The 26,455-nt window shown below is 45.5% G+C and overlaps 1 protein-coding gene and 1 long non-coding RNA gene across 10 annotated transcripts in view; one reads left to right on the top strand and one right to left on the bottom strand.

Moving 5' to 3' along the window:
* RAP1GAP (RAP1 GTPase activating protein) overlaps nucleotides 1-26,455 on the bottom strand; it is a 225,880-nt gene that overhangs the window by 22,759 nt on the left and 176,666 nt on the right. For 7 of the 9 annotated variants that reach the window (XR_003852767.1, XM_029577941.1, XM_029577938.1 and 4 more), the window contains 8 exons: nucleotides 23,611-23,694; nucleotides 19,908-20,008; nucleotides 18,819-18,948; nucleotides 17,903-18,058; nucleotides 17,270-17,341; nucleotides 12,929-13,015; nucleotides 12,199-12,339; nucleotides 7,714-7,884 (listed from right to left, as the gene is read on the bottom strand). Coding sequence is in view for 8 of the 9 variants with exons in the window: in XM_029577941.1 (XP_029433801.1) it covers nucleotides 7,714-7,884; nucleotides 12,199-12,339; nucleotides 12,929-13,015; nucleotides 17,270-17,341; nucleotides 17,903-18,058; nucleotides 18,819-18,948; nucleotides 19,908-20,008; nucleotides 23,611-23,694 (942 nt within the window). In the remaining variant the exon portion in view is untranslated. Of the gene's footprint in view, nucleotides 1-5,466; nucleotides 5,542-7,713; nucleotides 7,885-12,198; nucleotides 12,340-12,928; nucleotides 13,016-17,269; nucleotides 17,342-17,902; nucleotides 18,059-18,818; nucleotides 18,949-19,907; nucleotides 20,009-23,610; nucleotides 23,695-26,455 lie in introns of all 9 variants that reach the window. The other 2 variants (XM_029577944.1, XM_029577937.1) reach the window with 2 other exon arrangements.
* The window catches only part of LOC115076457, a 35,601-nt gene continuing 10,501 nt past the window's right edge, over nucleotides 1,356-26,455 (top strand). The window contains exon 1 of the long non-coding RNA XR_003852770.1: nucleotides 1,356-1,452. This is a non-coding gene — a long non-coding RNA (uncharacterized LOC115076457). The remainder of the gene's footprint in view (nucleotides 1,453-26,455) is intronic.

The following is a 26,455-nucleotide window of genomic DNA, read 5'->3' as shown; positions in this document are numbered from 1 at the left end:
GCACCATTTTTCAACGGTAGGCTATTTTGTACTTACTACAAATCTGCCTTTGGGAGACATTTTGGATTTCACTTGAACCCACTTGTGATTCTGCCTACATTTTGCCTCAGGAATACAGTGCTAAGGCAGCAGTACATACCTTGGATTTGCCCTTTTAACTAATGAGAACAAATGATATCAAAAAGTCTTCACAACCCTACATCCTACGATCCCAACAGACACAGATTACCTCTCACCAAATGCACTATTGTTAATTAGATCCCAGAATATATATCTGTTTCCTATAACAAAGCAGGCTTATCTTACAGGGCCATGTCAAGACCTATCAAGTTAGATCAATGGCTCACCTGTGGTCAGCCGCTATGGAGCTCTCTGCATACTTTCACTTCTCAAACTGCTGACATGGTGACCTTTGAAAGGTCAACTCTGGCCAGGCAGTTCTTAAAAGCCTTTTTAAATTTTGATGCTAATTCCTTCTCACAATCACCAGGTTGGCAGGTTATCTGGGAGAGTTGGAAAGTAGGGATGGCTAGACAACCTGCAGCTTGGGAGTCCCCACAAGTGTGACTGACTCTCTGCTCGTCCATTTTTGAAAATGTGGTGTTCTCCATGGAAAGCAGTACAAGTCAGTTATACACAGCCTCCCACCTCCCCTTGGAGCTACCAGATCTTCAGTTTCTTATTACTTTTTATTAGCTCTATGATATACGAGTGAGGAAACCTCACACGGCCACTCAAAATTGTAGCATTTCTGTCCTTAACGCCGTTGGATGACATCACCCCAGCAGTGTGACTGACATGTCCTGCTGTACACGGAGAACACCAGTTACAGGTAAGAAACTTAATTTTACTTTAACTGGAATTGTCAACATTACATAAAAAACAAGCAGACAGTACAAGTTACTACTGCAGGAACTGGTGCATTTATATAAATACCTAGAGCTAGATATATACATATATATATATATATAAAGAGAACAACAGGCAGAATGTGGAATTTTAGTCACCATATTGGGAAGGACAGGTCGTTCTTGCTGACAAAAACATGAAGGTCTGAGGAAGAAACAAAGGATTCTGAAACAGCAGATACCAATCTAGGGGTTGGGACCCAAACGTAGGCCAGTGGAAAATAAACAGTAAAATATAGCATTAGGAAAAAGCTCATTGGTACTTTTTATCTGTGGATTTTGCCCCAATTTTCCAAGCAAAACTGCACGTGTATTATTGCTTTGAAGCTTGCTAGGGACCCGTGGACATTTGCACCTGTCTTTCCTGCAGGTCCTTTAGGGTTTTTTTGTTTTTTTTTTAATAGAAAAATACAAGTGAGGATTTGAAAATGTTAATCTATGCTCTTACTTTTTCCTTCCTTGACCTGAACATGTCTCCGGGAGCCCCTCTCAAGGCCTTGTGGAACACCTCACGGACGTTTATCCATGCCGACTGTCAGCGAACGTGAGTAAAACACTCTCTTTTCCCGCATACATTGGGTTAGAAAATCGGCCTTTATGTCAAAATATCCATGGCAGGCAGTAGTGCTCACCATGGATAAGGGGGAAAAAAAAAAAAAAAAGTCTAACCAAGTTAGATTTTTGCATTTTTTTTCCCCATTGTTCCCTTATGACCATGAAGATGAGAGTTGCAAGTGACCTAACACGGAGGATCAGACGGCTCCACACCAGCCACAATCTCCCAAACGGCAGCACCGTGACCTGAATCAAATCAAACCTTGCATGTGGGGTTCATCTGTTGCTCCCTCCTTTCAGCTGCCAGTGCTCACTTATTGCAAAGTGCACCTGCATGATCAGAGTTATGTATAGCACAAAGAATAAGCTGGGGGGGTTTGTTATTTTTAAATGAAACCGTTCATACTACATCTACATTAGATAAACCTCTAAGCTGCAGTTTCATAAACCTGAGAGACAACGACGAGTGTGAGGATGTAATATTATGCTCTTCAGTTACAGGGGGCTTCGGCCATTTTTGTGTGCAATGTGCGTCGCCCCTTGGGAATTCGGGTGCAAAGTACACCCTGGCACGCGTGCCGATATTTCAGAATGACATCCCCGTGTAGGTTTTCTTTTCCCCTGCCCCTTTTAAAAGAAAAGCCTGCTTATGTTTAGCCGCTGGGGTTTTCAGCCCAGGGAACTCCTGGCAATGGGTCCTCCCTGCCTGCTGACTGAGCCCAGCTACCAGGTGTCCCTGTGGACTTTGCAGCTGTGGGTGAGCAGCCTGAAGCTTGTTGTCCTCAGAGTGGCTTGTCTAAGGTTACCCAGGTCACTCTGAAGAGAGGGCTCCAAGCCCCGGTTTTGCCCCACGGCACGCATGGAGTAAAGAGTTCTGATTTGCCTACGAAAAGTAGGACTCCCTGTCTCTCTATGTGCGCCGTGGGACAAAACCAGGAACCACATCGGCTGCTGCAGGCTTGAGGCTGGTGAGCGAGGAACTCTACTTCTAGAACCTGTGATGGAGGAGCAAAGATGTAACATAACTCGTCCCACCTATGTATTAGACAGGAACCAACAATGCGAAGAACCTTGTTGTCTGAGCAGGGCCAGTTAGGTCCCTGAAGATTTGAACCACTGACTGAGCTGCTCAGACAACAAGGTTCTTCACATATTTATTAGGATTTAAGCTTTTTGGCTTCTCTTCTCTGCTAAGCTCTCTGTCTTCTCCAGAAAACCAAACCTCTGAATTTTGTGTGCTAGTGGTGAGTCTCTGAGGCCCTTAAGAAAACTGCATTACTGAGCTACTTATAGGTCCATTTCCGTTGGAAGTTTTTGAGCCAACACCTGGCAGGATCCCTCTGCCCTGGGGCTAGAGTGCATGGGCAAGAAAAAAGTGTACAGCATGATTGATGGCTGGCATTGGAGGGAAGGCAGACCAAGAAAAGATATTCTCTATAAACCACCTTGCGAAACCAACACTTCATACTGGCGGTAACGCAAGATGTTCATGATGTGCCAGTACTCCGCTAAAATCCTAAGAGCTCTGTACTGCTTCACTGTTGAGATTCTTGGGACAACCTCAAGGAAGGGAGCAGATTTAGGTTTACCTTGTATCTATATATATTTTTTTCTCTAGTTTTGATTTACTTTTTCAATGCAAATACTTTCTTGTATCTTGTTTTCTATTACATTTGTATTATTTTTCCTTGTTTACATTATACCTTAGTCTTATGTGCATTGCAATTTTTATTAGTCCTGGATTAAGATACCTACTCAATTTACTGGGACAATGATTGTGAAAATCAGCTAAGCACAGTGTATGGATGTTTTCTGTTTGCCGGTAGAAATTAAGAAAGACCAGTGCCACCTAGTGACTTTAACTACTTCCTTGCCATCACAAGGTGATAGAGTCAACAAGAGTGGTCTCAAACCAGTGCGTTAGGACTTCTCCTGAATCACAGCCCAGCTCTCTTGCCATTAGGCCATGCTTCCTCCTCATATGGAGGAGCATCATTGGTAACCAAAATGGGGCTGTGTTTGCTGGATTGTAGTATTCAAAAATTTCAAAATGGAAAAAAATCTTCTTGATTTGATGATTGCATTGTTACCCCAGGCTGCTGATTCCTGGCACTGGGTGCAGAATTCCAGCTTGGAAAGACGGGAGAACTAACGTATGTCACTGCTGGCAGATGGAATAACCCATCGTTGCTGCATTTCCTAAGCCTCGTGTTGGCTGGTTGTAAGTCTGTGTGGTTCAGAGGCACTGGGCCATACCAGGTCTGGAGGTAGCTGGGTTTCATGCATGCTGCAAGACTTATTTGACCAATGTAAGAATAATTCAGAGGTGCTGGCTATGGCTTTTGTGACTATACTAACCCCCTTCATCAAATGACCCTCAATATTTTGAACCCATTTGTTCTCTCTTGTACAAGTAAAAAAGCTGCCAAGAATTCATTTTGTGTTGGATTTCAGTAAACCGTGCATCCAGCTATCCCTGGTCAAGGATGATCACCCTTGGTTAGTGGAATTAGCATGCAAATCCTTACAGGCTATAAACAGCCTAAGTTGCCAGGATAATTAAGTCTTGGATATGCATAACTTTCACTCTCTTGCTAACCTGTAGAAGCAGGGCAGCAAAAAATTATTCTGAATCATGGCAGCCAAAATCAGGTGGCCCAAATCAGCTTTTATGACTGCTACTGGATTCCTGCAACACTGCCTCCTGCCACATAGGACGGCCTCTCACACATCCACTGAAATTCAGCATGCCAAGGCCACAGGAGGGCACTGCATATATATGCAGGAATCCCTCACAGTGGAGCAACCACAGGAAAACAGCGAGAGGTCCCCATAGTTGTCACTAGGACCACATTTCACTTCCGCACGCAGCGGGTGGGGTTTGTAAGCCCCTAAGGCTATGCTGAAAATTTCTTTCCCTTTTGTGACCTCTAGGTACAGGGGACAAGTAGAAGCCTGTTATGTCACAACCCAAAAGCAGTAAAACCTACTCATTACAAAATGTGCAATTGATTTTAATGAGTAGGGGGAGGGGGATAAGGAGAGCATATACAAGAAAGGTGTTCTTGCCGGGCCTGTTTTTAATGCATTTGTCAATGTAGGTGGGTTGCCAGTGCCTCTCTGCTCTTTATCACACCAGGCAGCTCGGCTCAGTTTTACTGACCAGCATCATTGTCTGCGTGGCTTGTGAATTCTAAAGCTGTGCTATCATCTGAAGGGGCTGTGGCCCAGACCACTGCTTTCATGCTAAGTGGCCAAGCAGATATTTTCTGGAAGTTATACGAAATGCACACTAGGAGGGGTTATTTTCAACGGTCCATGGTCTATACTCGCAGACTATGTTCTGAGTTTTCCATGCAGACATGTGTGCAGGTCTCCTTTTAGGCTGGTACGCGGGTAGGTAAACCCCGCCGGATTGTACCCCTGCTCCCCGTACACACGGAACCTCCCCCTTGCATGTATGTTTATGTGCGGGCTTTTAAAAGTGGAAAGGATACGTGTAACTGCTTCCCCACCCCCTCCAGAATGCCTACCACAAATGCAGGGAAAAGTACGTGCGCAATCCCGTTTACATGCAGGCTGTTCCCCACACAGCTCCCGGGATGATTTTGAAAGCAGATTCATGGGCACAAGCCAGGGTTTATGCACATCAATGCTTCTGAAAACCATTCCCGGTGCTCTCTATCGAGTTGATGGCCAAAACCCAGCGCTGGTCAGCCCAGTAGGATGGATTGGGATTGGCGACGACCCTAAGCTGTGGTTCCTGCTGGTCTTCTGCGAACAGATTCTCTGGGGAGCCCCCACCCTCAATGCAATGCGCCATGCAACCCCTTCTTAGCACCTCAAATGCTCAGCTTGCATGAGCGTCAGCGCTGGGCCTGCATAAGCTAGTTCAGGTGACAAGGACATTCCCAATATGGTACATTCCAGGCCAATAACACGACAGCATGCAAACTGGAAAGTCACAGAAGTAAGAAAGGGGGCAACAGAGAGCGAAATCCACCTCTTCTATGGTTCCTATCCCTATGGCACTGCCACGTCGTCCATGCCTGGGCACTTTCCCGGTGACAAGCAAAGACTGGCAAAGCAGAGAGGTGAGAGGCAGGGAGAGCCAGGAAGCAAGAGGAAGAGAGGGGAAATGAAAAAGAAAAAAAAAAAGAGAAGAGAGTCATGCACAGAATGGCTTCCGTTTACTGCAGCATGTGACTAACAAGTGTCATGGACGGCCACAGCCTTGCCCTGTGCTCTGCGGAGTCGCTGGAGTGAGACAGGAATGGGCCTCTCTTCATTAATGTGAAAGCACCCTTGCTGGGGAAACCAGAGAATGGTTTCTGGTCCAGCTACAGAGGAAGGCTCAGACCTGTTCATTTCAACACAAACACAAAAATTCACCTCCATCATAAGCTCATTGTATAAATAAATAAAAAAATAATTTATTATTATTTTTTTTTTTTACAAGCACCATCTCTGCAACCTTCATTATCCCATCTACAATCAGTGTGGAGAGCAGCTGCCCTGAAAGTGCCCTACCCGCTGTAGTATGCAATACAATAAATTGGCTACCACTTCTAATATATGTCCTGATCACAGAGTTGATGGGTTCAGTAATACATGGAGATGACCACCACTCTGTATGGCCAGGCGGCCATCACATGGCAAACACATCCGTCAGATGTAAGCTGCTGCTGTCACCCAGAGATAAACGACCCAACAAAGCAGCAAACAATCAAACCTAGGCCCCTGGGGGTAAACTTAGGGGGTAGTCTACCCAAATCCACAGCAAAAATACCTGGGTACGGTGGTTTTGATTGGTGCCCAATGAAAAGCTCCCCGCAGAGATTTCCGCCTGTTTTCTCTGTGGATAATTTTCCAGCAAAAAACCAAGTTGCGGCATTTTCTATAATCAAAACCGCCCGCCCTTGGTTCAGTTCCCCAGCCTCTCCCTCTCATCCCCACCCCAGTCTGCGGGGTATAAAAATTCCTCGTGCGGTTGAACACTGCGCGGGCTTTTACTGGCAGGGGGGGGGGGGGGGGCATTCTTTTTGTGTGAGGGCTTCTGCTGCCGATTTCTAAAGCAGGGCAGTCGTCATCCAGTCGGGCGTTTCCAGTTCCCTGCAGGCCACTGACTTTTATAAAACAAGAGCAACCCTCGCAGAAAAACCTGAAGCCATCGTCGCAGAAGGAAGGCAGAAGGCAGAAGGATGTTTAGGGCTGACATTTTCAAAAGGGTTTCCATGCATTGACGGGCTTTTGAAAATTGCTTCGATATCCTGTTACTTTTACGTGCTGCCTTCCCCTTTTGAAAATTCACCCCTAGGCGCGTCACTGCACACCCCGCCCACCCCGGGAATGCTTCGGCTCAATCCGGGTAAGCATGCATGAGAACAGGACATGCATGCATAGGTTTACCTGCCTACCAGGTGAGCAATTCTTAAAAAAAAAAAAGAAAAGAAAAAAAAAAGCCCATTTTTGCAAGTAAAATACCGTTTTTAGGTTCAGAAATGCTTCTGAAATGTCCCCTTTAGCTCCTTGCAGCACTCCCTTTCCAGTGCTGCGTATCAGATGGGAGGTGGGGAATTCCATGTGGGAAAGGCAGCCGGCTGGAGCAGAATCCGGAAGCCCTGAGAAACCATTCTAGACTTATTTTGGAAGACAATTTCACGTTGCTACAATCAGTTTGCTAAACTGAGGGTTGGTATAAAAGAAAGACCACCGTATCTTAAGCCATAGGTGTCTGACAGTTGAATGAACCATCATTGTGCAATTTTAAAGCTTCCAAAGAGGTTAAACAGCATCAAATATACCTGTGGTTTTGTTTTGTTTGCTCACATTAGCTCTCTATTACCCCCCTGTACAACTGTGTTAAGGACACCAGGGTCCCCATGAGGGCAAAGGACTGCTGCTGAGTGGGCAGAGGTCTCCCCTGCAGAAGGTGGCCACCCTCCTCCTTGCCGCTGTGGCTCCCAGCACTTCACCTTCTGCAGTGCCCACAATGGTCACTGGTCAGGAGACCTACAGTCAAGCCACGGGTCCCAGTTCGCAGGTATCACTGTTCATCGTAAGGGGGTGCTGGCACTTGGACTCCTGATCATCCCTGCTTAGGCTTCGCAGCTCCCTCCTGCCTGACAAAGGATGGGCATGAAATGGCCTCAAACAGCAGTAAGGATGCCTCCCCCCCCCTCCCCCGTCAATGTTTGTTTGCAGCCTCCAAGGAGCTCCCACCCTGCCGAGAGAAGAGAGGAACACTCACTATGCCAAGGATTTTCGGAGAGAGGAGAGGAGCACTCACTATGCCTGGGATCTTCGGCGTCTCGGCATTGCCGTGCCCAAAGCTGCCGCTGTGGCTGGTGGACACGGTGCTCTGCTTCTTGTTGCTCAGGCCCATGGCATCCATAGACTGACTGCGACTGCGAATCACACGCTGCAAGGTTGGGGAGGAGAAAGGAGAAGGAATATCAGACCCAGAGCCAGGCAAAACATAAGAAATTGCCAGGCTGGGTCAGACCAAGGGTCCATCAAGCCCAGCATCCTGTTTCCAACAGAGGCCAAACCAGGCCACAAGAACCTGGCAATTACCCAAACACTAAGAAGATCCCATGCTACTGATGCAATTAATAGCAGTGGCTATTCCCTAAGTAAACTTGCTTAATAGCAGTCAATGGACCTCTTCTCCAAGAACTTATCCAAACCTTTTTTAAACCCAACTAAACTAATTGCACTAACCACATCCTCTGGGAAAATATTCCAGAGCTTTATTGTGCGTTGCATGAAAAATAATTTTCTCCAATTAGTCTTAAATGTGCTACTTGCTAACTTCATGGAATGTCCCCTAGTCCTTCTATTATTCGAAAGAGTAAATAACCGATTCACATCTACCCGTTCTAGACCTCTCATGATTTTAAACACCTCTATCATATCCCACCTCAGCCATCTCTTCTCCAAGCTGAACAGCCCTAACCTCTTCAGTCTTTCCTCATAGGGGAGCTGTTCCATCCCCTTTATCATTTTGGTTGCCCTTCTCTGTACCTTCTCCATCGCAACATTTCAATGGAGTCCTCTACAAACAAATGGAAAATGCTGTGGCTTAATACAGCTTAGCGCACAAATTTAGTACATTTCTGTAGATTGTACACATCCTTAATGCTGAAGTGAGGCAGGAAGCAGCCATGCTATGCTAGAACCAGAGGCATCCCCAGCTTTCACTGGCCTGCAGGTCTTTAGCTTCCTGTGACTTCATGAAGGCAGCACCCATCTGCATGAGGATTTTTTTTTTTTTAAACAAAAAAAAAAGTTTGCCTGTTGAATGAAATATTTGAATATTAACAGGACTAACTGGCTGGGTGAGCCTGGGGACAGGGGTAGGATGGGGAAACAGGTGGCTAGTGGTGATTTTTAGCCTAAGCCTCATAGATCAGCCAAATCTAGGTGATGCATAAGCCGGCCTAAATTTTCTCCCAACTAAAAGAAGCCAGTTGTCTCGCCCTCTATTTGAAGTTTGTAAACATACTGAAATAGGAGGGCACTATACATCTGTAAAGTGCTTTGCATGTGCCAGAGTGCTTTAAAAATTAAAAATAATAATATTAGGCTTTGGGAAGTGTTCTGAAAAAAACAGGTGCTGTGTATCTGCCATGAAATAGCTGTATAAAAAAAAAAAAAAAGTTGCACGTTCCTTCATTAAATCAGTCATGAAATAATGAGGACTCTGTAGAACAAGAGCGTGTTCTTGGAATGTCTCTGCCAGGAAATAGCAGGGACTTTACATAGGGGACGAGTGTTCCTACAACTGGTGTGACCAGAAACAGGAGTGGCAGGAAGGAACCGTGGCATAGCTGCCATGAAACAGCAGAGCCTTTGAAGAAGGACTGAGTGCTCCCAAGCCTGCAGCTAAGACCTCTCTCAGAGTGTGTTATTTATCAGGATTGGCAGTGTTCAAGCTTTTTTATAGGGGGGGGTGAGGTCTGTTTGTGCTTGACATGGGTATTTGATCATTTCGGAGTTTAGTATGCTTAGATAAGAAAGCTCCTGTGCACATAATGTTCCAAGATTAAATCTGGTCAGTGCTGATAAGATAGGCAGCAGTTGGTGTTTACTTGTGTAGCAGGACCACGATAACGTGGTTGCACCATGCCAAGGTGATTATGGTATAGCTTATTTGGTGTGGGACTGGGAATAGTCACAGCATTATAGGATTTGAAAAGGGTCCATCCACTGACAAGTCTTTTTCAAAAAATTAAGCTTTCATGCCACCAGGTTTCTCGTTGGCGACGCCTTAGCTGACTGGTTATAAAAACCCAGAGTTTACCCCATGCACAGAGAAAGCAGCAGGTCATGTCCAGGATGTGGGCTATGGGCTGACATCACCTGACAAGGACTTAGATGTGTGGGGATGGTTTCCAGCTCAGAACACATCCTGATCTTTGTAAACAGTTTGCACTGCGCAGCACACTGCAGGTTTAATAAAGTGATTTTAGACAGTAGGTGGGGCCATAGCTGGCCACGCCTCTATTCTGTCTGGGGCAGAACAGCTGGTCTGGATTTATGAGGGAAATTTGACCGAGGACACCCAAAGGCTGACTCCACTGCTGCTGACGCAGGTAAAGGAGTGCTGGAGACCAGATGGCCCAAGGAATTGCTCTACAAACATGAATTCTTTCCTTGTCTTTTAGAGGGCATAAGTGACCCTTGCACATGCACAGCTACTGTGTGCAACTTCTTTTCTGCATAGAAGGGAAAGGCGTTCCAAGGGGTAGAGTGGGATATAAACACACACACACACACTTTATGCAGCCTATTATAAAATTACCCCTGACCTGAGGCAAGCCAGGAGCTAGATTTTTAAAAGAAATTACAGATAGGATTATTATTAACTTATGAGGCAATGGCGGTATCCTTGAGTGCAGCACACGATTCTACACATGGTAATGCAGTCCCTGACACAAAGAGCTTACAAACTATGTCTGGAGAGGGCCGGGAGATGAGGAGGGCAATAATAGAAGGCATTTGTACAGGTAAAAAAAACACTGTTTCATCCTCGGGAAAGGGCTCCCGGCCTTGGGGCCACCGCGGTGGTTCTCTCCTGGTGTGTTGTCATCCTCTGCCGGCAGGACACCGCACTTCCTGGTCTCCCGCTGGCTCAGCCGCTCTTCCCTTCCCAGACACGAAGAACTCTTTCCTGCACCCAAGCTTGAAAGTGCTGGCAGCCTGGGCGGAACGTGGCAGCAATGCAAGCACCTGGGGGCAGCGGCACTAGTGGCACGGGTGGGGGGTGGTGTGTGTGTGTGATGGAACGAGACAGCACGAGTGTGATTGAGAGCACGTGTGTAAGTGAAAGGAGAAAGTTTAAGAGCAAAAACACCCCATCCTCTCCCTCCTGCTAAGTTGCGACAACCTCAGGGCACCTGGAAATCAAAAGTTGCCAGGTATGGATTTTTTTTTCATCCTTATTAGTTTTAATTAATTATTGGGTCTTTATGTCTGTCTGCTTTTTGAAATATTTTATTCATTGGCTGTTTTGAAATATTTGTTCTTTTTATTAGCATGATTTTACTATTATTGATTTTATATTTCTTGATTTTTTATGAAGACTGATGATGTTTCTGATTTTCCATTGTTGCATTGCATTTAGAGTAAGGCTTGTTGTGGTTTCCAGTTGTTTTTTTGTCTGCATGTTCCTGTTTATACTTTAGGATTTCCTTATTAGTTGAGGGTCTGCTGTTTTCCTAATAGGAGGTATATTGGTGTTGTAGGGCCTGGTGTAATATTTTCATAGTTAGAGTTGTTACAGTTTGAATGCTGGCAGCTAGTGCTGTTCTGGTATGGGAGGTTTACTTTATTAAGATTGTATTTTGTTTATTCATGGATTTCTTAGGGCCAAGCCCAACACTCAGCGTGTTACAATAGGCCTAATACAATATGTTTTGATTTTTTTTAACTTATTTTGCAGGATTTTCTCTATAACCCCGCCCATCTCTGAGCAGGAATTTCCTGACCTATAGGCACATTACATGTACAAAAATTACGTGATTTCTGTTCAGAGAAAGTACTCTTATTTATTTCCACCGTGGATTGTAACGAGCAGGGCTTCACGCATGCGAGCATTGTCAGTCGGCCGAGTCACGACAAGAAAAAGGATAAGAACCACTGGCTTATGGTACAGACCTGATGGCTTTCCCTTTAGAAGCAGCTATGAGATTATTCTTCTAGTGATGGGACTGGAATCTCTAGGCCAGATTTAGAAATCAGGCAAAAACACGTAGCTAAAATTTTGAAATAGTGCATCTTTTGTTACTGGCGTTCATTTCCTGAAACCTCTGGAAGAGGGAAAAATTTTCACAGAAAAAAAAAAGTTAAAAAGTGCAAGTAGAATTCTGTGCAATTACAAAAAAAAAAAAAAAATTCATTGTAGCACTTTTGCCCCAATTAGATGTAAGATTCAGGCTAAAGTCCTGCTATTCCTGTTTTGCAAGTTTCCGCTTACACAATATTTTCCGTGGGATTTTTTCCTCTTTTAAAAGTTGCAGGATGTAAAATTCTGAGGCCAGAAGACGCTCCCATTCCAAAAGCTGGCACATGAAGCCACCCCTTTGTGTGCTGTGACTGAACATATCAAATAGTGATGGAGGTCCAGGTCCTCTAACTCTTCTGTCCTATATCCCTTCCTTTCTGGTTCTGGCGCACAAATGCCTGTGTATTTAGTGTTTACTGTGCATTTCCATTTCTCTGTCTTTCTTACCTTAAAGGACTCAAAGAAGCCGCCGCTTCCCCCTCCCCCATTCTCCATCTTATCATCGTCGTTGCCCAGGCCCATCATGGACTGGCTATTCACGTGCAGCTCCTCATAGAGCGTCTCCAGCAGGGCTGAGCGGGTGCGCTCCTGATGGGGGGGGGGGGGGGGGAGAGTGAGAGGGGGACGGAAAAGAGAGAGGAGGAAAAAGGAAGAATGAGTGTGGGGGAGAGACAGGGAGAGAGAAAGATGGAGCGGATTAATGAGGAAAGAAAGAAAAATAATATTCGTATCAGTTATAATTATTATCTCTGACTCAAAATTCTTCTCTCAGCTGTACTACAGTTCACAGAAGCCTGTAATTTAGTTTTCTGCCACATCCCCATGACGGCACAGCAGTGATGCCACTGACCTCACCATGCATTGGTCTGGCTCTGACAAACAGCTCTTCTCGTGAGGTTTTCCGGCATCACTATGGGCAGGAGGTGCCAGGGTTCCCAGTTACTACACTACCTACCACTTAAGGCTGGCACCACTACTGGGAGTCCCTTGAAATCGAGCACTGGATACTATGGCAACCCACGGCAAGACCACTGCAAGACCATGCCGTCGGCATAGTAGCGTCATCTGGCGCCGTCACTTTTAATGTTACTTTAATCTGAAGAGCACCACGATGCGGGAGCGCGCCCTCCTAAGTCTCAGTTGGCAGGTGCCGGACGGTTAGAAGACTCTTCCTTACCTCCAGTTTGGCAAACTTCTCTGCCTTGTAGCATGCGTACTCCGCGTTAATCAGCTTTGTCAGCAGGAACTCCTGGAACTCCTGGCCCTGCACAGCCCCAAAAGGCAGAAGAATTATTATTTATTTATTTATTTATTTATTTATTTATTTATTGGTTTTTATATACCGGAAGTTCCTGTATACAATACATATCACTCCGGTTCACATTTAACAGAGATAACTATCGCCGGGTAGGCGGTTTACATGGAACATAAGTCCCATAAACCCCACAGCACCCCCACAAAATGACTGAAAATGGTTAAACATTAGCAGCCTTTTCCAGTTTCCCATTTCCCTCAGAGACCTTAGTGCCGAGGGTCACAACTGCCCCAGAATGTACCTCACAGGCACCAACTCCAAGTCACTTTTACCTGCATTTCACATCTGCTTAAACTGATGTGTGCAACCTAAATGTGTTTGAAATTCAACTGGTGGGTTGGCCCAGTGGCAATGCTGCACATTGCCATGTGGAAGGACCAGCATTCAATCTCGGCTTAGGTCTACAGTTCCCTGGCACAGCTAGTCCCAGCCCTAGTTCTGAGCTAGAAGCACAAAGGAGCAGGAAATTCACCTAAAAATTCAAGTCAAGCACAGTGATAGCCGTATTGTCAAACTATTTGCGGTTTCACTGTGGTTGTGTACTGAGTGAAGATTTTCAGCCTGGAGAAAGCAACGCTCTTAGATATTTATTTATTTATTTATTTGAAATTTTTGTATACCGACATTCGTTAAGAAAACATCACATCGGTTTCCATGGAACAAGAAAGTAGCCAACAGGGCTTTACAATGAAACTGATATTAGAACAGGGGGAGGGGGGGGGGGGGGGGGGGGGCGGGAGGGAGGTAACCAGGGTCTTTGCTGTACAATCAGTAAACGCGAAACATAATTAAGTACAAAAATATAGATATGGAGCAGGCAAAAGAAAGCTGCACATTCTCAGCTGAATTTTCAAAGGAGATACACGTGTAAATGTAGTATACTATTGGAGCAATTTTCAAAAGCCAATTACCCATGTTAAGTGCACTTAGGGGTAGATTTTCAAACTATGCGAATAGGCCTACTTTTGCTGGCGCATCAGGCGCAAGCAAAAGTACGCTGGATTTTAGTGGATACGCGCGGAGCCGCGCGTATCCACTAAAATCCTGGATCGGCGCGTGCAAGGCTATCAATTCTGTATAGCCGGCGCGCGCCGAGCCGCGCAGCCTACCCCCGTTCCCTCCAAGACCGCTCCGAAATCAGAGCGGCCTCGGAGGGAACTTCCTTTTGCCCTCCCCTCACCTTCCCCTCCCTTCCCCTACCTAACCCACCCACCCGGCCCTGTCTAAGCCCCCCCCCCCTTACCTTTGTCGGGGGATTTACGCCTCCCAGAGGGAGGCGTAAATCCCCGCGCGTCAGCGGGCCTCCTGCGCGCCGGGACGCGACCTGGGGGCGGGTCCGGAGGGCGCGGCCACGCCCTGGGCCATAACCACGCCTCCGGGTCCGCCCCCGAAACGCTCCCGGCACGCCCCCTAAACGCCACGCGGTTCGGGCCCGCCCCCGACACGCCCCCCTCTGAGAACCCCGGGACTTACGCGAGTCCCGGGGTCTGCGCGCGCCGGTGAGCCTATGTAAAATAGGCTCACCGGCGCGCAGGGCCCTGCTCGCCTAAATCCGCCCGGATTTGGGCGGATTTAGGCGAGCAGGGCTCTTAAAATCCGCCCCTTAATGCGGGTAAAACCTATGGACGATTCAATGGCCTATACTGTAGAAATTTTCAAAAAGTTCACTTACACAGCTAAAGTGCATTTACATGGGTAAAGCATAATTTCAGCCATGTAAATGCTTTTGAAAATCAGGCCCTAAATGTTTTACTCTTTTAGAAGAGCACATGACAAGAGACAACACCCTCCCTGACATCCTCAAATGGCCTGATGCTTCCTGGGCCCGCTGAGCTGATGCTTGCTATGTGGACACAAATCACATCACACATGCACACAGTGCATGGACCAATCAGATCTTATGCCACATGAAGTCATTTGTGACACTGTTCCAAGCGTAAATAAACAGAGGGGCGCGCCAGAAAAATAATTTAAAATCTGATTGTTTTGCAGCAAAATATTTGACTAGCTACAGGAAGTGATATTTTCTGTGCATGCCAGTGAAATATTACACACTGCCCAGATGGCAACACTTTTTTATTTTTTATTTTTAAATAAATAAATATAAGGCCCGAGACTTCAGCTGTCCATATTCAGTAAGCTGGATAACTTTACTCGCATAGCGAACAGAACTTTTCTGGATAGGTTCTGTGCTGACTATCCGGGTAACTTTCCCTGGATGACTTCATGCAGACGGACAGCGCTCAGTATGGCTAAATATTCTATCCTGCTCTCACGGTCCCGCCAGCCTTGCCCCCTTATTTGCCCAGCTATTGTTTGTCTGCGCAAAACGCTTGTGCAAAGGACAAAAATATTTAAACAACAAGATTTATGTGGGCAAAAGCCAATTTAATCCACATTAATCTCTTAAGCTACTCCAAGACACAACTAGAAAAGCACATTTTACAGACAGACAGGGATGCAGCCACTTCAGAGGTGGACCGAAGGCTGTAAAGTCTCTACAGCTCTGCAGCAGAGCTCTTCAGTAATGTAATCCAAGAGCCATTCAAAGCTGCTCGACTGGCTGATGCCCCAGCCTGTATTATTTGCACGGCATCAGTGTGCAGGACGTTTTTTAAAAAATTACATTTTGAGGTCAATACTGGAAAACCTAAGTGGGTAAGATAACAGAGCAAATTTACCTGGTTCTTGTCAGCTGAACCTAACCAGTGAGGTTTTGAGCAGAAAATTCAGCTAAATCTAACCAGTCAAAATCGGAGCAGCTATAATTAGTGCAGATGGGTTCCCCGGCTAAAGCTTATTTTATTTATTTATTTAACATTTTTCTATACCGACATTCGCACGAGACATCACATCGGTTTCCAGATAACAGCAAATTCAGCCAACAGGGCTTTACATTGTAACTGATATTATAACTGAGGGGGAGGGAAGGGAAGGGAAAGGGTAGGGCAGTAACTTGGAACTATATGAGTAAGCTACAGTGCTAACCAGCTAAGTCCTCTTTAAATAAAAAAACAAACAAACCCCAAAACAACCACTACGAAGCCTGCGATTCTACTCTTTCCTGACCTCCAACCTTCCAATGAACGTCCCTCCCCCAGCCTCAATACCCCTTCCTCCTGACAAAGAAATACCTAGCATTTGGCCAGATCCCTTCTCTCCATCACCCTCCCTCCCTCTGGCAAGCTGAAATGTTAAAAAAAAAAAAAAAAAAAAAAAAAGGGCCCAAGCCCTGATCCCCCTCAGGAGCTTCCCTCCCTCCAGTTCAATTTGATCTTTAAAAAGCCGGCAGCTTGTCCTGATCCTCCTTCCTCCCATCAGCCAAAACGTTAAAAAAAAAAAAGAATGTTACTGCAGCCTTCCAATCTACCTCCGTCTTTTCCTCCTTAACTGAAAGACCAAATTGAGAGAGACCGCATGGTCCATCCCACGTTCTCCCGGCGTTGCCGCCACCTCTCAATCAGGCCGATACAGAAAAACGCGTTGGAGACCCGGCGAGCGCCCACTCCTCCTGGGTGCGAGATTCAGGAGGGTGGCCTATGCAAACTAGGGCCCGCGGTAAAAAAAGGCACTAGGGACACGAGGGCGTCCCTGGCGCCTCCTTTTTGACAGGAGCGGCGGCTGTCAGCGGGTTTGCCGGTGTCACTTCTCAAACCCACTGACAGCCACGGGTTCGGAAAACGGACGCCGGCATAATCGAGCGTTTGTCTTCCGACCTGCGGGTCGATTTAAAATTTTTTTTTTTAAATTTTTGGGACCTCCGGCTTAATATCACCATGATATTAAGTCGGAGGGTGCACAGAAAAGCAGTTTTTTCTGCTTTTCTGTGCACTTTCCCAGTGCCGGCAAAAATGAACGCCAGCCTTTTGGGTAGGCATTAATTTTTGAAAGTAAAATGTGTGGCTTTGCTGCACATTTTACTTTCTGGATCGCGCGGGAATAACTAATAGGGCCATCAACATGCATTTGCATGTTGCAGGCGCTAATAGTTTCGGGGGGGGGGGGGGGGGGTTTGGACACGCGTTTTCGACGTGTTGTTACCCCTTACTGTATAAGGGGTAAAGCTAGCGCGTCGAAAACGCGTGGCCAAACCTGGGCTAACAGGGCGCTCTGTGGCGGAAGGGGGAGGCGTTCCCTGACCTTTGAACTGTGGCAGCGGGGGGGGGGGGGGGTTTGGTCCAATCGGTACCACTTTTCTCTCACCTTTCTGAAGATGGCTGGGTCAGGCAGGGGAGGTCCGAAGAAAGGCACATCATCGCGAGCTGTGACCGACACCTGCAAGGAGAGAGAGCGGCCGTAGGAAACCTGAATACAGAGCGTGCAGCAAGCATCGGAACCGGCTGCTCCTGTCCAGTCCAGTCCTCTGCTTACAGTCACGGCAGCCAAAGAAACCAATGCTTTTCATGTTCCACAGGAGAACCAGCATCCCATTCATGCAAGAAGGCCCAGGAGGCTTCCGGTTTTTGAATCTGTGCTCTCCAGAAATAAACAAACAGACTAATGGTCGAGAAAAGCCGAGAAGTGCAGAGTTCCTCCCTGCTGCATTCTCCAGCTTTACCCCCCTCATGCCCCACCACTAAAGATCCCTCTGTGCTCGTCCCAGGCTTTCTTGAATTCTCATAAAGCTCATGCCCCCACCAGCGCCATTGCCATCATCCCTGACCCGGCTCCCCCTCGCAGGCCTCGTGCGATGGCGCTCTGTTCCAGAACTTCCTCTGGACAAGAAAACGCCTGCCCCTTGCCTGCATTCCGCATATTCCTGGACACGACGGCAGCTAAGGACCTTTCCGCCCAACCGGCCTACCCCCGCAGCTCCTCCCCTGCTGCCAGCTTTACCTTGTAAAACGTGCTCTCCGTGCTTGTCTTCTCCACTTGCACCACAACGTACGCGTGTAGAAAGTTGGACGCGATCATGTCGGGCACAAAGGGCGTGTTCTCGTCCTGGAAGACTATGGCTACGATGTCGTTCCCTATGTGGCGTTTCCTCTGCAGCTGAACACATGGACAGGCCATTATACCCCCCAACTCCCTTTTCCCCCTTCCTGAAGCCCACTCCCCCCCTCTAGATCAGCCCCCTCTACCGGCGCTCAGTCTCAAACCCCTTGATTGGAGCGGAGGATGCAGACGCCCGGCCCATTTCCCGATCTAAGAGCGAGCGAGAGATATCTTTCCTCGAAGGCTGCCATAGCGTCTGGGGCTCTGATCCCAGGAGATCTCGCAAGCTGAGCAGGATCAAACCTGCTCAGCCCTTGGAGGAGAGAGGGGTCTTCACACCCCCCTCTCCTCACAAAGCACTACAGGATGCTGCAACAATTTTTTTTAAATTGTAAGTGCTACAATCTCCCTGTTCTGCTCTGCAGGCTTCAGTCTATATTTTCTGTAGCAGGGTGTTCTGCAATCCTGTTATATGTTTGCTCAAGTCCTTACTGGCTGACTCCTGGCAGCTTCCACCACAGATACCTGAAGGAGAGCTCAGAATTGTTGCTGCAATGAGACAGGGAATTGCAAGCTCCTTAAACTCTGGTCTCCTGCAGGCCCCAAGGTATGGCATGCTCACATCTCAGGGAAGGAAGGTTACTGGGGATCATTTTTGCCTTACATAAAATACACATATTTTGCAGGACTTAACTGCTAACTTTGCTCTTCCTTACTAATGAGTGATTAGCGAGGGATGGGGGTCTCTGTGCTGCGGATCACACGTACGAAACAAACCCCGATTCTACAATGCAATATCTGGGCTGCTCTCTACTACCTGCTGGGCATCCCCCTCCGTGTAGGGCAGCTTCGTGGACACGTGGAACATGATCTCCTTACTCCGGAAGTTCAAGTACACGGACTCGGTGCCCGTCTGACTATGGGTCACGTCCAAGCCACCTCGGAACCTGCAGTGAAGGAAGGGAGGAAAACTCAGACAGACGACAGTCGTACATGATCTGGGTCGGCTGAGACATTTCACAAGTCCTTAACTCCCCTTACCTCTATTAAAAACCCTGGTAAGTAATCCACTCACATCCGAAAACATTAATCATTTCCTAAAGAGCATTATGCAGGCAATTTTGTTTGCAATTTATATGGGTAAAAAATTGTTTTTTCCTCATGAAAATTCCCCTCTCTCTATTTGGCTAAAAAGCCTGTAGAACAGCGTGAGTACTTTTATCCCCACTATCAGGAGACGTTCTCGGGGGTTGGTCAGGGAGAGAAAAGTGCATGCAGAGATGCCATTTTCCATGGAAAAACCCCCTCACATTCAGGAAATGCAGGTGCAAATGTCCATATGCACACAAAGTGAAGGTTCGCAAGGGGGAGGGCATGGGTAGAAAGTAACCCTAGATTTTGTCCCCAAAAATGCACCGTTTGAAAATTGCTCCTGATGGTTTGTAGTTTTTTTTTTAAATTATTTAAAAAATGTATAGGCCGTACTATACAGTCTTCTAGGTGGCTTATAACAAGAAACCATTGAAAGTCAAGTCCCTTGTTGATGGCTATAAAATGTTCACAATTAAATCTGGGAGCACAAGCGAGTGGAGAGGTCAGACACATCACAAGTGTGTCTCTTCTGTTTTTTCGAGCACTCTTAACTTTGTTTATTCCCACTTGGGCACCCTCAGGTGATTTGCCTTATGTCCCTTTTTGTATGACCTATCAAGATAGAATTTTATTATTTTTTTCACAAAAATCACATACGCGTTCCTGCACACAAGCGGAATGACTCTGAAAAGGGAGAGGCCTGATGACAGCAGGAGCCAACAGTGCATCCAGGCTTCCTGCATCCTACAGCTGCATCATATTTCGGTTGCATTTCCTGGTGGCCCAAAGGAAAACAAAAAAAAAAAACCCTCACCCTTTGAAATCCTGTAGTTTGACTGTCTGACCCAGGAAATCCAGGAACTCCAGGAAGGCTGGGCTCTCCTCTGTTGTGCTGAAAAGTTCTTCCTCGGACATCTGCAGCATGGCACAAAAATGCCAGTGGGTTAGAGGCATGCACCTGGCCATCCATCTTGGCTGATCAACCAGAACTCTATAGCCCAGGGCTAGTTGCCTGTGCTATTGGATTGGTGATACTATTTATGTTTAAATTGCCTTTCTGGAAGCATCACATATTCTTATAAATATAAACAGCATATACTAAATTACACAGATTACAATGTGCTGTAGGTAGATTTTCAAAGAGAAACCCCCCTGCAGGGTTTCTGTTTGAAAATCTGGCCATCTGGAGCAGAACTAAAGTACTCATGGACATTTGCCTCTACTTTGAAGCCTGAAGGAAATGAAAGCCAAGTGCACACTTTTCCACCCTCTCTGACCTCTCTCTGTTCCTTCCCCACCTCAGTTTGGATTCGGGTAAAAGTACCCAGTTGTTACTTTTACCTGCAGTAAGTCGCGGGGTAATTTTCAGCAGGGCTTTTTTGTGGGTAAACAGCTGTTAGCCCACAGAAAAAGCTTTGAAAATTACCAATCCCCATCTATTTGTCCAGTGGTACTGAACCAGGCTTGCCAACTGTCAGTAAATTTACTGACAGTCAGTTATATAAAAAAACGAAACAAAATGACTGGAAAAATAATTTCATGTCAGTAAAAATGGCATGAGCAACAGCGCTGTCCTTGTTGCTGTTGGCTCAGGGTCTGTAAGGCTGCAGGTTTGGGGAAGTATGTCTGTGCATACAGGGGTGAATCTCGACAGTCGAGAGCAGTGCACAAAATGGCAATGGTAAAACATGCGTTGGTAAAAAAAAAAAAAAAAAAAGTTAGGTTGACAGTAAAAATCTGGAAGACCGGCGGTAAACATAATTTTCGTGTGTTGGCAACCCTAACAGTAAAAGTCGCTGCATTGTTAAGCCACTGAGTGCCAGCACGCTACAGACAGCAGAACCTGGGGAAGAGGACAGCAGGAAACATGTAAGGGCTTGTTTTGCCTACTGGATTCAATGCAGTCTTCAGGAGTGAGGCGGTGTTGCCAGTCTAACTCCGCATCCCAAACTCCATATCGTGCAGGCTGTGGGGGGCATTGATGGTCGGAGCGCCTTGGGATCAGTTAGAAAGCCTGGACTGAGTTAAGGTCAGAGGTCAGGCACAGGGCAACATAACTTATCTTCCATCCGCTGATGCTCCAACAGCCAGCATTAGGGCTAAATATAGAGAAGCATCAGAAAGGCACATTTTTCTTAGAATGACTGCTAAATTAATTAACACTGCTTGTGATCCACCATGGCCTCCCGGCAACCTTCATAAATCATAGGAATTTAAGCGGTGCCATGTTGGACAAGATCAATAGCCCATTGAGCCTGACCTTATGCCTCAGACAGTGGCCAATTCAGGTCGCTTGGAAGTGCCTGGAGGATCTTAACAGGACGATCCCTTCCCTGTTGCACATTCCCAGAAATTAGAGGTAGGGATTCCCACATCTACCTGTCCTTCAGAAACTATACTACTGGCCTTGACCACGCTCTCCAATTACAAATTCCACCTGTCACCTAGATGCTCAGCTCCTCAGTCTCACAAGATCCTCCTGTGATTTCTAAGTCTGCCCATGTTTTAACTACTTTGAATATTTTTGTTGTCAGCTGCACATGTGATCAACTCATACATTCCTCCCTTTTCCAGATCATTAATAAATTAAACACCAATCCTGAGGCAATTCACAATTTACATCTTACAGCTGGGAAAACCGATCATTCACTCCTACTCTGTTTCTTATCTATTGATTGCCTCCTATCCCATGATCTTTTAATTTCCTGAGAGATCTTTTTAGGAGGGACTTTTGAAAATCAAGATACATTCTATCAGCCGGCTTGCCCTTGTCTATGTGTTTATTCACACCGTCAAAGAACTGTAATAGATTAATGAGGAACAACTTCCCTTTGCTAAAGCCATACTGGCTCTTCTTCATTAAGCCACGTTAAGAACAAAATTATTAGGCTGAAAAATTAATAGCTTCCACCATTTTACCCAGCAATGACATAAGGATCACTGGTCTCTCCTGGAGCCCTTTTTAAAAATTGCCATTACAATGACTACTCTCCAGTCCTCAGGTACAATGGTAGATCTGAATAATAGGTTATAGATTAATAGGAGCAGAGTCCTGGTGATTTGCTATTTAATTTGTCAATTTGCTCAAGCACTTGTTCCAGATTCACAGCATATTTGTTTCAGTTTTAAGAATGGTTTCATTAGAGGTATTTTCCCCAATGCCCTCTGCAGTAAAGACCGAAGCAAATAATTCATTTAGTTTTTCACTATAGCCTAATTCTCCCTGAGTGCTCTTTTTACCCTCTGTTCAACAAATTGTCCAACTGACTCCCTCACAGGCTTCCTGTTCTTGATGTACTTGAAAAAGTTTATTATTAGATTTTGCCTCTTTGGCATGTTTCTCCTCAAACTTTTGCTTGGTCTGCCTTATTAAATGTTTCACATTAACTTGCCTGTGCTTATGGCCTTTCTTATTTTTCTTGTTAGGTCCTGTCTTCCATTTTTTAAAAGATACTTTTTTGGCTTTAATATCTTCTTTTACAGCACCATTTAGCCATGCTGGAAGAGGTCTGGTGTTCCTTGGCCCGGTTTTAATGCATGGAATACATTTTAGTCTGGATTTCCAACATGGCAATTTTAAACAATCTCTACAGCTCACGCAATCAGACCATCAGCTATTCAGTGCAGTTTAGCAGCCATGGATTACATCAGGCACAGGTGATGAACTAATATGTAAACCGGCATGATATGATCTTATCATGAATGCCGGTATAGAAAAACCTTAAATAAATAAAATAAATAATCTGTAGGAGGCACCACAGTGCTATTGAAAGGGCAATTTTCAAAGTGGTTTTCACATCTAAAAAGTGTTTTACTTGGGTTAGTCGGCTGCCTTAAAATTGCCCTGGGAGGAGGTGTTCCCAGAATAGAGGTGGAAAACAACACACAGACTATATTTTTAAAACTGTGTGCGATTTCCATGAACAAATACTGGCAGAAAAAGCAGGTAAAAATTTCTGCGGGCAAGTTTCAAAAGGAAATCATGTGAATATTTTCTTTATGAAAATTACCCAAGGTCTTGCTATCAATGCCGACAACTTGAAAATTGCCTTCTAAAAAGGAGTACATATAGACCCTCCAAACCATACAATAAAAAATCCCAAGGTCTAGCATTTACATAGAGTGCCACCCATCTACCAAAGGTGCACACTGTACCGATAACATTGAAAAGGGACTAACTGACAAAGGCGGTATACTGCAGTGAAAAGCTTCTGATTTACCAGTGAAACACACAGACATTGCTGGAAAGCCACTGATCAAAGGAGCATACACAGCACTAATAGCACTAAAAAATAAAATTGCTGATTTATCAAAGAACCCAGTAACACTAGAATTGCATAAATTGGCATCTTCTTAGTTTTTGCTGATGACAACAACGTGATGAAAAAAGAAAATCCAGTCTGCTCTGTGACAGCTGGAGACATGAGCTTGGTGTATTTGTTGGGGTTTTTGAGTTCCAGCACCACCTTCTCCGCATCATGTTACAGTGGTTGGAGGGATATGCAGCAGATACTTACCTGTCCAAACTTCTGGTAGATGACTCCAAACTTAAAATTATTGCTGATTACATGTTCGTCAAAGGTGACAATGAGTCTTGAGGCCTGGGAAAACGAAGGCAAGAGAACAGCAGACAGTAAGGACACAGAGTGAGCACTAGTAGCAGTCAGGAAGGACAATCAGACACAGCATACGGTGCTAAGGATAGGGCGTTTGGCTTGCGTACTGGTCTTGTAAGAAGCAACGTTGATGATGTCAAGGCCTGAAATGGCCTACTAGCCGAAGTGACGGAGGGCATTGCCATAACGAGATTTTGTGTGGATTTTACACCAGACAAACCCTACTGAAAATGACCTCCTCTGTGTCTGTGGGAAAAGACCCAGATGAATCAGGCCTGTAATGTGTTACTCTGGTGACACATGTACAAACTGTCGTGCCAAATTGTCTTGAAACTGAATCTGAAGTACATGCAGACAACATTGCTAGAGCTCGGCATCATTTCAGATCCATCATGGATATGCGTTTCTGTATTCATCATCCTGGTTCTTAGAACTACTACATGTAAACATATCTCATGCATAATCATTAAGAAGCCTGTGAAAACAAGACTGACTAGGGGGGGCGCGCGCAAGTATTTGTTGGCAGAAACCTGCTCTGCTAAGTAAGAACATAAGTTGCATGCTGGATCAGACCAATGGACCACTGAGCCCAGTATCCTGCCTCCAACAGTGGCCAATCCAGATCACTTGGAAGTATCCGGCAGATTTTAACTGGGAGATCTTTTCCCTGTTGCTTATTTTCAGAAGTAAGAGATGGCGGTCCCCAAGTCTACCTATAAGCCCGTCCTCTACAAACTGACATAAGAATGTAAGAGTAGATCTATTTCTTGTGGCTCAGTCCCACGGTTAAGCAGTGGCTCTCCCAAATCTACCTGGCTAATAATGCTTTATGGACTTTTCCTCCAGGAACTTATGCAAACCCCTTTTAAACCCTGCCATGCCACGGGCCTTGACCACATCTTCTGGCAACAAGTTCTTCAGCTTGATTGTATACTGAGTGAATACATACTCTCTCCAGTTTCCTTTAAGCATGCCACCTGTTATTTTTCATGGCGTGTTCCCTGGTCCTAGTACTATCTGAAAGGGTAAATAACCCCGACACATGATTTTATAAGCCTCCATCATACTCCCTTCTCAGCCGCTCTTCTCCAAGCTGAAGTGCCCTAACCTGTTTAGCCACAGAGGAGCTGTTCCATCCCCTCTATCATTTTTTTTTGTTGCCTCCTCTATACCTTTTCCAGTTCTGCTATTTCTTTTTTGAGATGGGACAACCAACAAGGTGCCCAGCACTCAAGGTGTCATCGCACTATAGATTATAGTCTCAGTTTTATTCTCTTTCTTACTTTGCTTTGCTTCTTTTGATCTGCCAGGGGCAGGATGTGTCTGTACAAAAAGGCTTATCAAGGAGAGGGGAACGGGATTATCCTGACGATTAAGGGGGCAGGTGCGAAGACTGCAGCTACTTCTCTCCATGGATCTTATACCAGTTTTATAAGGAAAGCACAGCTTGTCAAGGAAAAATTATCTGCAGAGTCCGCCCACCTTTTCCATGGATTCACTTTTCCCAGCAAAGACTTAGCTGTGCTGTTGCGTTCCCCACCTCCGGGGACGCCTCAGTGGGGAATACCAAAGTGTTAGATTAAGTAGATTCTCCATACTTTTCCCCACAAAGAGGGCAATCTCCAAAACCTGCATTTATTCAGTTAGAACATCGGCGCGATTAAATAGCCATTTACACGGATGAACAGCTTTTGAAAATAACTCTCGACAGGGAGGGGGAAACATTCTGGGCGGCAGCTGAGTAAAATGAGCGCCAAGCAGGGGACCTGCAAGATGTCTGAGACTCCTTGACTATTTACGGACATAAGTGTCTTGGGGGAACTTGCAGGTCATGGCAGCTCACTTAATCGTGTTGCTGATTAACGTTAGGTCAGCACCGGGGAAAGTGGAGGCTACTGAGACCTCATTAAGGAAATAAAGGCAGACGCTGCATGCTTAACAGAAATTTAGCTAAAAAAATACAAACAATGTTCTTTCAACTGAGCTATCTCCCCCAAATTATTCTACCATCCATCAGCTGAGAAAGGAAAGCAAATCTTTTAAAATTCTCTTCTAGTAGTTAGGATCAAAACAGAAGAACCGGAATGGGTGGGGGCCATGCTGATTAGAGCAGGGATTCTATTGGCATACAGACCTCTTCACAGCCCAAAAGATCTTTTCTTATTGCTTATACAATAGTCTCTTAGGTTAATCTCTATGTATGGTTTTGCTTTTGTAAACCATCTTGATGTGTTAAGTAAAGGCGATCTATCAATCAATAAACTAAGTGAGATTGATCTTTACGGATGAGATTTAGGGGGGGGGTCAGAACTATCATATGTTCATTTATTTTTATTTCCAGTATTTATATCCTGCTGATTTTGGTTTTGTTGAAAGCAGGCAAACACTCAGAATGAAATCTAAGTGTAAGTGGGCAGGGGCAAACTAAGGAGGTTTTAAATTTGGTTTTGAATATTTAGCGTTTGTTGTCCGTGATACTAAATGTAATATTTTGTTAAGGTATATTATGAGGGCCACATTCATATAGTCTGTCTGGCTGTCTGGGACTTAGCTGGACAAACCACAGTTTTTAAATAGCAGTTGCACTGCTGAATATATCCGGATAAATCAAAGTTACCGGGATATGTTTATTTGTGTAACTTTAGGGCTGGATAACACAGATATTTGGCGTTATCCAGCTAAGTCTGAATATGCCCCGGAGAAATTATCTGGATAAACTCCATTGGATCTCTTTGCTTTATCTGGG

Source organism: Rhinatrema bivittatum, chromosome 15 (assembly GCF_901001135.1).
Source record: "Rhinatrema bivittatum chromosome 15, aRhiBiv1.1, whole genome shotgun sequence".
Taxonomy (NCBI): Eukaryota; Metazoa; Chordata; class Amphibia; order Gymnophiona; family Rhinatrematidae; genus Rhinatrema; species Rhinatrema bivittatum.
This window is presented reverse-complemented; position numbering and strand designations above follow the sequence as displayed.